The sequence below is a fragment of the Rutidosis leptorrhynchoides genome, unplaced genomic scaffold (assembly GCF_046630445.1).
Source record: "Rutidosis leptorrhynchoides isolate AG116_Rl617_1_P2 unplaced genomic scaffold, CSIRO_AGI_Rlap_v1 contig244, whole genome shotgun sequence".
Classification (NCBI taxonomy): domain Eukaryota; kingdom Viridiplantae; phylum Streptophyta; class Magnoliopsida; order Asterales; family Asteraceae; genus Rutidosis; species Rutidosis leptorrhynchoides.
In genome coordinates, this window is record NW_027266493.1 from 1,931 (window position 1) to 17,838 (window position 15,908).

At 35.6% G+C, this 15,908-nt stretch overlaps 1 protein-coding gene across 1 annotated transcript; it reads right to left on the bottom strand.

Moving 5' to 3' along the window:
• Positions 1–3,247: 3,247 nt before the first annotated feature.
• On the bottom strand, positions 3,248–5,973 carry LOC139882210 (cation/H(+) antiporter 28-like). The gene is made up of 4 exons (XM_071866576.1): positions 5,797–5,973; positions 4,699–5,688; positions 4,017–4,607; positions 3,248–3,856 (listed from the first exon to the last, which is right to left on the bottom strand). Exons 1-4 carry the CDS (start codon positions 5,971–5,973, stop codon positions 3,248–3,250), a joined length of 2,367 nt encoding a protein of 788 aa, XP_071722677.1.
• Between the last annotated feature and the right edge of the window lie 9,935 nt (positions 5,974–15,908).

The following is a 15,908-nucleotide window of genomic DNA, read 5'->3' on the forward strand; positions in this document are numbered from 1 at the left end:
GCTAATAGGACTAAAATATACATCTAGACAACCTGAAGGAGTAACACCCAATTTATAAGCACAAAGGTCTGTTGACTTTAAGTTGTGAAACATAAGGAATCAAATATATAGTTAGGCCATTTAAATTTAAGCTGAGAGTAGAAGAGTTGGTGTGGAAATTTGGTTTTAACTGAATTAAGATGGAAGATTCACTTCAGTCATTAAAAGACATGCACATAAAATTCAACCCAGAAGCAGAACGTTTATGGAAACAAGCTACATAATAATCAAATAGACCTCGTGACTTTAGGTGACAGAACTACAAATTTTCCATATAAGTTTCCAATAATTTTTCTTTTTTAAAGATAACAATTGATTTCATTCCATATCAGAGAAAGCTACATTAGAGAGGGAGTGAGGTAAATACCCTTTCTCATTGCGTTTTCGTTTGGCTAATGAATGAGCTAGGTTGTTTCCATTCCTCCTAATAAAATTAAAATTACAATTAACAAAATATAAGAGTCTCTCCTAATCGATTCAATCAAAGCATGGGATGAGAGGAATCGAGATTCAGGATCATGAATAAGGTTGATCGGAGTCTTCGAGTCGGACTCAAAGATAGCAGAACAGATAGCCCATTCCATAGCGAGTCTCATTCCCATGGAAAGTGCCATGGCTTCAGTAAGGAGAACATCCGGACTTCCGTCCACAAAAATAGACTGGCTGGATACTACATATCCGCCAGAGTCCCCAATAACCGCGCCGAGACCAATTTTGTGCAGGTTGGTAAATACAGGGCCATCACAGTTGATCTTGAAGTGACCTAGAGGAGGTTTACACCATTTGACAATGGGTGGTGTAACCAGGGATGAAGTGACCGAGGGCTTGGAGCTGTCATAATCTTCCTGCCAGCTCGAGATTTTTAAGAGCAGGGAATTCGGCATCTAGCATTTGTAGTTGTAAACTACTTCATTTCTGTTTTTCCATATACCCCACAAATCCAGATTAAAGAAATCACATATTGATGGGGAAAGAAGAGAATGCATTCTTATATACCAATCAATAGTATTTTCATTCTCGAATGAAGAAATATCCATCGAGGGGAGAAATAAGTTCCGAAACATTTTTGTCCATTTGCATGACAAAAATATATGTGCCATGCTTTCCCTACAATCACCATAAACATGACAAATGGGATTAATGTTCATACCTTTGCGGATAAGTTGATCCGATGTCGGTAGGCTTGAATGGCCGAACCTCCTCATGAAAAATTTTACTCTTGGGAGGACTCTCAATTTCCATATCAGGTCCCATATTTCAACCTGGTTGATGGAGATTTCTTGGGCAAGTCGAGTAGTGTTTATCGCATGATACGCACTCCTTACCGTAAATCTACCATTTCTGGTAGGTTTCCATGCGAAGACATTGCTACCACTATGTCTGATATTGACGTTAAGGATATGGTTGGCTGATGCCTCCGAAAAAACTTCATAAAGAAGGTTTCTTTTCCATGATCGCTGGCCAGGAAGAAAGAGCTGTGAAACTCTCTCTATATTACCCGACCAATGCGTGGAAACTGTTGGGACATGCTCTGGAATCCAGGAGTCTCGCCATATGTGGATGTGCGAGCCATCACCAACTCGCCATATTCCCTCAATTTTGAGGATTTTCTGACCTTCTATAATACTTTTCCAAGTATATGAGGGGTTTTTTCCCAAGTTTGCTTCAAGAAAATGACCTTGCCTGAAGTATTTGAAGCTGAGGGATCGAGCAAAAGTTTCCAATAATCAATATTATAATTTTGCAGATATATTATTTAATCTAGCTAAAATTTCCTAAACAATCTATATTGCTTCAATCTCTCATTAATGCCTTATTTGAAGAAGTTTTATAATAATGATATCATAGCTAGTCTGCTGGTTTACTCAATACTAAAAATCAACTCTAACATATACTTAGTGAACTTTGTAGACTTAAATTTGATGTCTAAATGTACTTTCTTTTGCATCTTCTAAACTTTTATAAACTTCTTTCCTATTTTTCTCTTAACATTTTCTATTAGTTTTAATTGAAATTTTAACTGATCGACTGTTGTTTGATGGTTATGACATTGTCTCTTTCATCGAGAGGTTAAAGGTTTGAATTTCGTTGGGACCGTAAAAAACAAAAACTCCCTCCAAACACACCCATTTTGAAAATGAGTATGCCAGTTATATGTGAGCAAATAATGTGGGCGGCTCCATCAACGTTGAATATTTAGACTTTGTGACAAAATGTAGACGGTACTGAAATTCCTAGAAACCAATTTGGTTCATGCACAACCACCATTTACATTTACCCAATACAAGCTAAAAGTCGTATCTTCTATTCTAAGCACAAGTATAATGTTTCATTCATTTCGCGGTAAGAAATTAAGAATATCAATCGTTATCAGGCGAAATGTACAATTAGTTCGTCACCTGAGTAAAACGATATCGAGATATTTTTAAGCTAGCTGGCTAGATATTAATTTGGCTGCCAAGTGCCAACAACTAAAGTCTAAATAAAAGGTTTTCAATACGTAGGAAATAAGACAGAAAGCAAAATTTGGACCAACATGGTTACTTAAAGCATCAATACAAAATTATTACTTACCCACAGAATTTTCAAAACAAGTACTGATCTTATTATTGATCAAGGAGCCAGAAAAAAGAAGTATCTATCTATTTGTCCAATCTCTTCATTGAAATGATGACACCTTTTCAAATAAGTATTCATTAATCCAACAGGTTATGGCGACTCAATCACCGCAAAGTGACTCCCTCCTTATCGTAATATATTATGTTTTGCATTTTTAGATTTACTCAAATAGATGGACATGTATCTAGTAAATAATTAAATACATGTCGATATGAGCGCGAATCTAAAAAATATCATCTGGGAGGTAGTACTTTTTCTTCGGGAAAACAAATTAGATGAAAATGAAAATAAAGTCATGAACGAAATGCAAAAGACAATGGAGATGGATTATTCCAATTAGAAAACTTCCTAGAGAAGTCCAAGAATTGTGTTCTTGAGACCATGACACATGTCAATCTGAAGATTGGCTTGTTTCAGTTGTTTGGTTCTTTTGAATGAGAAGAAAAAATTTCTATTAACTCTACTCCGTACAAAGAAATTATCTGTCTCCTAGAAATGTAACATTCAACAATCCACTAATCAAATGTCAATTTTGAGCCTAGTCATTGTGACAATATACAACTAGCAAGAGGAAAACTTGTTTTTTCATTTACATGGTGGAGAAATCCTCGTCGAGACCAACAACTTCTCCTGTATTGTGTTCTTGTATGACCAAAACCGAATTCTTGACAGAGAAGTCATCTAAACAGAGAACATCTGCTATTATGCCCAACTCAGGAAACCTTTGCCAATCATTCAACCCAACTGTCAACGTATTGTTAAGTCTCCCACCTCTCCCAACAATGATCAATGAATAAAGTCCCTCTAAGCCCCTTAGAGTGTTGAAAGTTTCCGACGAATTCGCCAAGTGTTTCTCCATGTAAGCAACCTGACCTCCGGCGACATGCCTCTCGTAGAAATGAGCAAAGCATTCGTCGTCTCGTTTCATTTCTTCTTCTAGCTGAGCCACGGTATACCTGTAATTTGCTCTTCTAGCTTCATTCTCGGAATTCCTATCCACCAGGAACCTGATAACCGTCAATTTCACTCCAGGATGCCACGCAACTCGGCTAGAATAGGCTAGCGCCTCCCTGTCATCCTTTCCTCCAATGAAAATGATGGCGACAGTTATACATACTGCCGATCTGGTTATGTTGTTGATTGTTCCGAATCCTCGGTCTACCAGAAGTCCTACAGAACATGGGGCATTCCTCAGGACCTGTTTCGGATTAAAGGACTTACAAAAATCAAATTACATTCTTTATTATTGTCACCATCACATGAATTTTACTCAAATCATCATTTTCATACATCCAAGTTGAGTTTTAGAGTGCTATTTCATTCAGGTTTCGAGAAAATATAAGATTTTGTGATGTTACCTTGCGGTTCACGTATCTAAAACCGGGATGACCCTCATCCAAGGCACCATTTTCTTTCCTATTCTTGTGAAATGGCAATATAATGAGGGAAACCATCAAATCCTCTGCCATAACAGAGATATCTTGAGACATGTTGTTGAATGTTGAAAGAGCTAGCATTCTCTTAATACTAATTCCTTGGCCGTTATCTTGCATATACTCATTCAGTGCAGCTGTGATCTGATCTCTCAGCTCCGTCACTGCTTTATCAGTAACTGTCACAGTATTGTCCCCTCCACTGTGCACCAATGTTGTAGCAATTGTGTCTGTCAGCTCAACCATATCGGTGACGTAAACAAGTACACCAGGCTCGGCTGGCCCTCGAGAAACCTCGACGAGGTTGACAGTTGCAGGAACATGATCAGGCCCATGTAAGCAGTGAAGAATTCTAAGCTCGTGTCCTGGATCAAGCCATTGCAATGCTCTTCCATGTGTGGGCATACTCTTTCCGCCACGTCGGATGACGTTCGCCACCACGTATGGATGGTGTATAATTGACAGGAAGATCACAAATAGTATGGAATTGCAGGTTGTGTCAGAAATAACCAGAGCCTGTTTTTCCATCCAAAAAGGAAAACACGAAAAAGAGTTACTTGATGGAAAGTCTCAAATTTTAACTTGGTTGTTAAAAAAAAAGACTTACTTTTGCAGCTATCATGGTAACATAAACATGAAAGTGGCCTTTTGCAGTTAACAGCGCTCCGAGAGCCACTGATTCTGGCCAATGAAAACCCATAACGAGTCCAGCTATGACCGTTCCGGCGACTTTGACGATTATCATCATAACAATCAGCAGAAGGAACCTTACATATGTCATCCAGTTTAAGAATTCGAAACGTATGATTGAAGCATGAAACCCTACCCAGAAGAAGAAAGCAGGATAAAACATAGTGCTTAAAGCGTAATTAAGTTTGCTGACTGTCCATTTAGAAATCCTTCCTCCAGGTGGCAAGAAAAGTCCTCCCATGAAAGAACTAAACATTGGATCATAGTTATAAACAGGAGCACAACTACAAATTATCACCATGAATGCTAATGCCAAGACAAGATATGAGCCTTTGATTGTCTTCCCTTCTGGGTTTTCATTATTTATCCAATTCAATAGAAAAGGCGAAACCTTTGCTGCAATTATTGTTTGGATAACCAAAGCAGACCCCATTTTTATAGATTCCTTTATGTTTTCAGTGGGGCCTTTGGTTTCACCATAGAAAGCAACATACCCAATACATATTATGAAGATGGAAATCATATCACAATGAACACCAGCACCAATTCCTAGTTTTCCGATATCGGATTTTCCCATCTTTAGGTTTGTGATGATTCGTGTTATTACTTGAGAGCTACAACCAGAGAATGCAACACAAACGAACAACATGTATTTGAGGTTTGGTTTCTCTAGAAATCCTAGGAATGGTGTTATGCTACAAGCTACAATGAATGTAGACAACATTCCTCCATAAGCCATAACAGCTTCACAAGTTGGTGGTTTGAAAACAATATGAGGATCCATTTCGAGACCTAATACAAACATATAGCACATCATACCGAATTGGATTGTGTTATCCAGGATGATAATAACAGCTGGTGGTAAGAAACTTTGAGTGCTGTAAATTGTGCCAAGAAATATGCCCACCTGCAGAATTTGCCACAAAGAAAATTCATTTAGGAATATTGAAACCTAAATTAGTGATATGAAAAAAGAAATGAAAGAAACAGGTTGATGATCAAATGGGTGACTTACAAACATATCAGAAACAATACGAGGCTGATCAATACGTTTGACGAGGCTATAAGCCAAATTGCTTATACCAAAGATTAAAAACAAGAGGGCCACCTTTGCAAATGCAGTTACATAACTCAGTTTCCCAGAACATAAACCTCTCGTAGTGCTGTTCGTCGCGGTGACATTTGTTGCCATTTTCTCTCTTAATGTCTTTAAATTTCCTAGCTGATTTCCTCTTGTTAATGAGATTTATGTTTTCTTTTCCTGCAATTGAACATTTCTGTAAAAGAAATTGAAAGCCGTTCTAGCCATTCTAATCTATGAATCATCTTCACCATTGATGTGGTTCTCCTTAGTTTCCATATGCAAGGTAGAAAAAGTACTGTTGGAAGAGTAATTTCAGGAGCTTAAGCCACGTTTATTGGCTGCAAAAATAACAATAAATTTTATGGTTTCTATATATATATATTAGAAAAAAAGAAAAGAATAATAATGATTATAAATATCCTACTAATTCCATAAATTACCTCAAAATTGGTCTAGCAAGCTCCGATGCAAAAGCTCTCACTTGTAGTATTTGGTAAGCATGCATAATGTAGAGATATCTCTGATTCGTGCGAGGTGTTTGATGAAATGCGTGAAAGAGACGAGTTCAGTTCAGGAGCTCAGATGTGGGGCATCGGAGTTTAGGGAGTGAAGTGGGAAAAATCAAAAGGTATGAGGATGACTTTTGTAATAATCTCTATTAATTGTTTGAGCCGGTTTAATAGAGCTAGTGGGCTCAAGTTAAGTGACCTATGGGCCTAATTTATATTGGACTTTATTGAATATAGGGTCTTGTTTATCAGATGAATGATAATATTCTTCAATAAATTAGTAATCTCGTTAAATTAATATTTTTCATCAGTCTAAAAAAGTGATTTTAAAGGCAATTATATATCGATAAATTAATAAGTTTGATTAATTACCAAATTTTAACGGTTTCGAATTTTTACGGTATTAACTTAAAAAGGTTGAACTGTATTACCAAGCCTATTACTTACCAACACTAAACATGAAATTTACTCTAGATCAGTGTAGTATAGTTCATACAGAAAATGATTAGTAATACGAAATTATATAGATTAGATGGAATTAGTTATGATGGACATATACAACTAGATATAATGAAGAGTCCTTGAAATATGGAAGCAATTTAAGTAAGGTGATGTGTGGCATGCCTGATAGCTATAATTACCAAATGACAGAGAGAAGTTTTAGACGTAGAAGCTACAAATACTAACACTCTTGGATTAAAAAAAAAAATTGTAGTAATAATAATACTACTTTGTATGCGAACTCTTGTCATCTATCATATGATAAAGACATGAAACTCCCACGAGCTTCCTCGAATGTTCTTTTCATCAGATGGTTCTATAGTGACATTTTTGAATTTACCCAAAAAAATTAAACCCATACAGCTGAAATGAAAATTCAAATGAGGGCCTCCTAGAGCTTCCTCTTCATAGGATGCCAGGATGGTTCTCTCTTTCTTTAATGGAAGGGGCTAGAATTAGAGATCGTCACTGTCTAGTTTTAGATCGAACCTGGTCAGGTCCGATTTTAAAAATTTAAATTGGTCGTGACCCAATATATAGACCAGTCAAATGGGTTGGTAATTCTGTCAGTTAATAAATCAATGTGTTTTTATCAGCGATGTGTCAATTTTTAGTTCGTCCACGTGCCGATTATGCGTCACTTGTCGCCAAAATTTGCCAATATCATCAGATGTGGACATATGTGACAATTGACATGCACCCCCATTATCATCAATATCATGTACGTAGCACTCGACCCGTCCACAACTGGTTGAAATTTTTAACCAATTTCTCCAATAGGTCCGATTCAAGTTTTAATCCGGCCAGGTTTGATCGGTCCAGGACCGGATATGGGAAAATCTAAACCTTTTTGATCGGGTAGGGGTAAACCTAGACCTTTTGACTGTGTTGACAATGTCTAGGTAGAATGTCAAAAGTGGCAACAAATGGGGGCCTAAACTACCGTCAACATAGAAATCCATTAATAAAACATCCTATGAGCGATGTCAATATCTCTTTTCCCAGATATTTACCGTTGCATCTAACATCTTTGGACGAAGATTTCTATAATTAATATCTTAACTTCAACCTGTGTTTACGAACAATGGTGAGAGCAAAAGAACATCGATCCTCTTATACTTCCGGACTTGCCGTCGCCAAAATCCACATGTACGATCAAAAGTCAAACCGGAATGGTATACCTCGTATGCAGTCAAATTAATTGCCCTAGTAATAATTAATAAGCATGATAATTAAAGATAAGTTAATTAACTTAATTAAGTAGCAGTTCTCGTGGGATATCTTAACGTCATTAAAAAAAACGTTGACCGTATGAAATTGACGTGTAGCGAACATCATCCGCACCGCATCCAAAGATAAAAAAGATTTAATTTTTAATTTTAAAGACGAGTTTGTTTACATATTCCAAGAAATTGAAAGAAGGAAGATTAGCCACGTAGCCCTTAATTAACCAATTATAATGCTAATAATAATGCACTTATTATTCTATTAATTCATTCATGATCCCCATGATTATAAACTTACGTACACTGTATTAAGTCCACAGAGCACTCCATGCACTAAAAGTAATTTGTATTTCTAATTACATCATTTATTATTCAAAAAAAAAATCTTCTTGTTTGATACTAATTTTCGATAAAATTAATTATTTTTTATGATAAGTACAATATTGATATTCTAGAGGGTATAAATAAAAAGTTTTGATCATTTTTCATATTTAAAATACTTGATAATATACACATCTTTTACATGTAAAATTATATTTATTTAATTTTAAGATATTAATTAATAAGTTAATGATGAGAAAGGCTTTGACTTATTAACGTCAATCACTCTCAATATGCTAACTAAATGAAGCAATGGCACATGAAGAAGCCCACCATCATAGATCCCCACAAACGATGAATCCGCCTATTTAACAGTAAAAGTAACACCACATTCCCATTGGATCCATCCATCCATTATTATTATTAAAGTATTTATTATTATGTCTGATCAAGTGTCGCGTAATAAAAATTATGAGAGAAATTTTTAGGTACATATTATGTATCAAATCATTCTTATTATATCTTATGAGGGGGGTTTTGAACTCTTGAGGAAAAAAGAACGAATTAGATATTTTATCTTTTATCTCAAAAATTTCACGTATCGACATATAATTCGCACGTATAAGAATGACGTGATACATAATATATACCTAAGAATTTCTCAAATTACGAATATCAAATATATAATTAGTTCACCAAAACGATAAATTGTCAATTAAATGGAGGACATAAGTTATAACAGGAAAAATCATGTAAAATATGCATTCGACATTTAATAGATCGAAATAAATTATATTACGCGACACTTGCGGTGCACTCGAGGGAGAATAGTGTTTCTTTAATTTATTCCACAAATTCACACAGCTCCAAATGCTCCATACATACATATACACAAACAGATCCCTCCACCTTCCTTGGCTCTCACGTCTCTGCAACCCCCACGTTCACACAGTAACCCCATCAACAAGTATTTAAACACTCTGCAAATTTTCTCTTCTGTAAATTTCTAGACGTTCCTGAATAATTCACACATCATATATATAATTATCTTTACAACACTACACAACACAAGAAAAAGATGTTCTCTGCTACTACTGAACAAATGTTTCACCAATACTCAAGTCAATTGCCACAAATCGACAGGAAATTAATCAGACCGAACATGGAAGTTGCTCCGAATTGTCCTCGTTGCGCCTCAGCCAACACCAAATTCTGTTATTACAACAATTACAGCTTGTCTCAGCCTAGGTACTTTTGTAAAGGCTGTCGGAGGTACTGGACTAAAGGCGGTTCCCTTCGAAACGTCCCTGTCGGCGGTGGCTGCAGGAAGAGCCGTCGCTCTAGATCTTCATCGTCGAAAAATAATGGCATCTCAACAAATAATGCTGACTACATTACTGAGACCGGCAGGTCAAATGAAGAATCGTCGGATATTGACTTGGCTGATGTCTTTGCGAAGTTTTTGAATCCCAATCATCAAGTTTTCCCTGATCAGGAAAACGGGAATATGCTCGATTTGTCGAATTCATCGTCTTCCCTGAATTATGATGAGCCTGCTGACGATCAACTGCTTCAGGAATTTCAAATTCCTAATGAGTCGAATAATAATATGTCAGCAGAGGAGCAATTACAAGGTCAAGCAGAGACGATTCAAGATTTGTTAATGGAAAGTGATGATCTAAATTCTTTTGGGTTACAAGATGTTTTATGGGGCCATGATTCCGATTCCGACAATTCTAGGTTTACTTGGCAACTTCCTGCTATTGATGACAATGATGATGATCGGTTGATGAAGTTTAATCCTACACCAAATTTAATCCCTGATAATAATTGGAGCTCTTTTGATCTATCAGGTTTTTAGATTTCATCCAGAATTTTTTAATATAAAACTTAATTCATAAGCTTCATCTTCATTTTTAATTATATATACTAGCCATGATCTATCTCTCTTTGATTTCTATTTTAAATAGATTAATCCCAATGATTACGCTATGTACATTATATAGCAAAATAAAATCTCAATTAAAGAGATTATGTATGAGAGAGTAAAATCATTATTTCAAGTTAATGACTGAATTATATCCCTAATAGTACACACCTTTTTTTTTTTGAAATTAAGAAGGGAGTTCTCATAACTTGGCCTAAACCGGCAGCTTGATACAAGTAGAATGACAATCGCCCTCGTCCATTTGTTCAAAAATTAATAATGAAATGAGCTAGACGATTGTTGTCTGAAGTATACACTCGTCTCTCTGCTTACTATGTTTTCAGTTTATTATATTAAAAATATCCATTAATTCATCGATCACTTCATCAAATGGGTACTCGTACATCTCAAGTTGAAATATTAGACATACATGAAATGACAGAACGCACTGTGAATCGACTTCCTTCATCGTCAAATCAATTCGAGAAGTTAATGGTTACGGTGGAAAAGAAAAAAATAAGGAAACAGATGGATGTTTGTTTTGATGTTATTTTTAGTTTAGGATGAGTCCAATTCTATCAGATTCTTAATAATCTTTTTTGATCGGATTGGAGTTGGAAACAGTCGTTTTTTTGCCAGATAATACTAAACACATCACTATTTATATGTTTGTTGGTCGCTATTGTATCATTAACGTCATTATTCAATTACGATTTTATAAGATCGAGCCATTTGCTTCTCTGTTCTTTTTTGTCCAATATTGATAAAAAAATATATGGTTTTTAAATATTGAAATTTAAGATGTGTTTGTTGTGCGAAGTAAGATGGAACATATTATGTACCCAACGAACACATCCTTAGTGTTCCCACCTTTTAGAATTTGCAAAACGGTAAGAAATGAGCAAAATATGTAGAAAGAGTCATAGCATGTTGTGGTCCATTGCGATTAGGATTCATTTATGTGTTGATATTAATAGTATTTACACCCAACTGTACTTTAATAATATGTCAATTGATTATGTAGTTGCATTGAAACAATCTACGCTAAAGTATTTTGACCACTTCAATGGTCCATTGCGTTTCGTCACGTTTCTAGTTTTACAGAGTCGATGTTGGGTTAATGTCCAATCCTCGATGTCCACCACCGCCGCCACTGTCATTAATGCCCAATCCTCTATGGTTCTATATCCACCGCCGCCGCAGCTGCCAATTGCTCCTTATGGCGGGCCCCAACTACGGCTACCCTCATCCATTCTATCATGACGGGATATTAATATTTGTCCTACTTCAAACTCCATTTTCTTAACAAGTTGCTATCTCAAAAAAAATCGCTAACAAAATCATACCTCTATCGAAATTTTGCTAACAAAATCATCATTTTCATCAAAAAAATGCATATGTGACAGCCATGTCATCGTCAAACAAGCAACACATCGTTGCTGACTCAGTAAAAAATGACACGTCAACATCCTCAACTTTCGTAAGAAAACTTTGATTCCAACGATCACCGACGGTGGTCAACAGATTCAAAAAAATTTTATTTAGCCGGACTCATTTAGACGAAATAAACGCTATGGTGGTGTCGAATTTTTCAAATTTCGAATTGTTTGGTATAGATCTAAGCTTAAAGGTGCGGTGACCGAAACTTTAAGCTTAGATCTACACCAAACGGTTCGAAATTTGAAAAAATTTGACACCACCACAACGTTTATCTGGTCGAAACGAGTACGGGCATGAAAAATTTGCGGAATCTGGCGAAAGCCGACCACTGGCCACCAACACCACCACTTTTGGCGGCGTCGGTGGTCGACGGATTCCAGTAATTTTTGCATGCCCGTACGCATTTTGACGAGATAAACATTGAGCTAGTGTCTGATTTTTCAAATTTCTAACCGTTTGGTATAGATCTAAGCTTAAAGTTTCGACCACCGCACCTTTAAGCTTAGATCTACATCAAACGGTTCAAAATTTGAAAAATCCGACACCTCTATGACATTCATTTAGTCGAAACAAATCCGGGCATTCAAAAATTTCTTGAATCCATCGACCATCGATTGGCGCATGGAGCACCGTCAGTGGTTGCCGGAATCTGGATTTTTTTATGAAGGTTGAGGATGATGACATGACATTTTTGCTGAGTCAACAAGTGAAGTGTTGCTTACATGTGCATTTTTTTACGAAAATGATGATTTTATTAGCAAATTTTCGATAAATGTATGACTTTGTTAGCGATATTTTTTGAGGTAGCAACTGGTTAAAAAAATGAAATTTGAAGTAGGAAAAATGTTAATATCCCATGTCATGACCCTCATATAATGCTTATCGGCCAAGACACATGTAATATTAGTGTTCTTCCTAAATAACACTACAACTCGGGAAGCTTCATGTAATATTAGTATAATACTCCTTCCGTCCCAAATTAGATATTAATTTAGGAGATTTCACACAAATCAATAAAATAAATTTTTTAGTTAATTTTTCAATATAATTGTGATTATATGGACTAAAAAATTTTCATGAGAATATGTGGGTGAAGATGGTGAAGTTGGTGAGGAAGAATACATAAGGGACATGAGGGTGAAGAGGATAAAGGTGGTGAGAACATAATGAAAAAACATAACTAATGTTTCTTAAATTTGTCAAAATTCGCATCTAATTTGAGACAAAATATTGTGTTTATATTAATATCTAATTTGAGACGAAAAGAGTATTTGACAATTTCTAGATAAAATCCTAAGCTTTTGATCCTGGATTAATCCAAAACTTGGAGAATAGGCTTAGGGTGAAGGAGACTTCTGCTAAGAATAACTTCCACATAAACTTTAGACAAAAAAATCTTTTTTGTGAGGATGGAGGAATCGAACATGCAAATTTAGATTCGGGGTGATGGAAATCGATTAAATTGTGTTATGATCTGCTTCCTTCAAATAGACTCGTTGCATATTATTTTTTTTAATCAAAATATATGATATTTTGAATTTTTATATTCATTCAAATGTATATGTATTTAATCATTCACTAGATATATATTTATATAGATGAATTAAAAATTCAAAATATCATGTATTTTAATTTGATACAAAAATAGTAGTATTTTATTATTCTTCAACTCATCCAAATATTACATATGTTAAGCGTAAATAAAAAAATTTCGTCGTGGAACTCATCCATGAAAATTTTATTTTCATAGTAGAAAATTCAAAATGCAAACATAAACAGCAACAATGAAATACACACTTTCAAATAATATTAAAAAAAAAATGATTTATTTATTATGTAAATATGTGAGGATCAAAATCCTCATATCCACTTCAAACCGCAGCAAAGCAATTAACCACCAAAGTTGTTGGTAAAAGCACTAAGAATTTCCATGAGTGGGACTAACAGTAAAGTGGAGCCTTTGAATTTCTGCAGCATCTCTGAAAATAAATAAAAATAAATATAAAATTTTAGTCCAAAATGTCATCTATCTAAAGATGGGACGGGAGCGAATAATTATGATTGTATTAAAAATTTCGTTATCGTACCCTTATTTGAAGCCGGAGAGGTGTCGATAACGGCGTCGATGGATTTCAAAACTTTAGGAAGACTACTAGCAGGAATTGGCAACCTTTGCAGCGTCAGTTCTCTTGGCTTCACCGGATATTCTTCCACTCCGGTTATCGAACTATATCGGAGAAACATATGTAAATATTGACTTTTCATAAATGTAAAATGTTAAACTTAAAACATCTCAATTGTAAATTCTTATAGATGTTAATTAGAATTCATACCTGATATAAAGCTTGTCACCCACGGTTTCAAAGCTGAATTCATTGCATCCAACAAATTGAGGAAGATCATAAGGTTTTCCTTCATGTACCCACTCTGTTGTTCACAAGATATAAGATTCGATTAAATAAATTACAATTCTTCAGGAAATTTGTTTTTCTTTGGCTAATTATTTAATTTATCAAAATGAAGAGACTTATTATATCAGTTACCTAATTGCCAATTAACCCTTAGAAGAGGGTTCATACTTGAATTAGGCCTAGGAATAAATTCCAATTTCTCACTGACAATGTTGACATCCGATCCCGTTGCTTCCATCACATTTCCTAGATAGTTCACCACATTCTGTAATTTGGAATGTTACGTCAAACCGCTTTAATCATCAAAATTTATATTTCGCAGTCACTAGAAAATAAGTACTAGGATTACATTAACATACCTGTATTCCACCATAGGGATAGTAATAAACAACGCCAGGAATAGTACAATCCTGGGAAAGAATTTGCGAGAGTCTATCTTTGCTCTTAGAGTTTATGGCACTGTAGAATTCTTGACCCAAAGTCAGTGCTTGTGTTTCTAACGGTACACCCGTCGAAGTAGAACGGCTCAATCGTCCTCCTCCATAGGCGGCTGCAGCCTGATCGTTAGGTTTGATATCAGACGACATAGTATCATCTTTCGGTTTGATTTCAGACGCCGTCGTCGTAGCATCTTTTGGATTGATGATATCATCCTGCTCAGGTCCGGCTCGTACTCTCCATTGATCCATTAACCCTTTGCTGCTAAGTCGACCAAGTGTCGTTGTCGTGGGCTGCTGCTTCATCGAGAGGTTATGACTTTTGGTTGATAGAGGCGTTCTAGCAGGCAATGAGTTGGTCACACTGATCTTTTTCAGATTTCCTAGAGAGCATTGTAGCATAATAGAAGCCATTGTTAGTTATGATTTCTAGTTTAAGCTGTGTCAAGGGTGAAGTGTAATGTATGATTATTAGTAGTTATTTACAGCCTAGAGTTAGTTCCTGTCAAGTTTCTTTTTTTTCACCACAAAGATTATTCTAGGCTTGCTATGGAGGTAAGGAATGCTACAACAGGAAAAGTAAAATCCTGCCAATTCTCTGTCTTTTACTTTTTCAACTTTCAGACAATCTTCAACAGTAGATTCTCTTTTAGCTTACAGAATACATGATCTTTTTTCTTCAACAAGGTATTGATTATACAGCTATAGAAAGATTGATTCGTTTACTTCATCCAAATTAGTTCAATTTCAGATTTAAGTTTTTGGTATAATTTTGTTGAGTTCGTTGCGCGTCTTCGGAATACACAACGAACACTTGTTACGATAACATAGGGATTCAAGATTATGTAGGATGAATCCATGACATCAATCGCTGATTTATTGCCCCTTAGTAACTACTCCCTCCGTCTCAAAATACATTGATGAATCTAAAATTAGAAAACATCATGTATTTTGAGACGGAGGGACGAAGGGAGTAGTAACTAGTAACAGTGTGAAGTGAACTCTGCTTAATTACTGCTGAGATATGGAGGATAAAATTGAGCTTTTTTCTCTTATACAGGGACTAATTTGTCAAACATTTAAACCCGGATCCATTTAGAGAGACCCTGCTCCGGTTCTGATTCGGGTTCAGTTAAATTGACGTTCAAAATTAGGGTTTATGGGTTTATCGATATTCATAATTTTGCGTCATCGGAGAAAGCCGTTATTTGGATTTCAGACTTAATCTTGTTTGCCCAGCGAATACTGCAAAAAAGATTAAATTTTGAGAT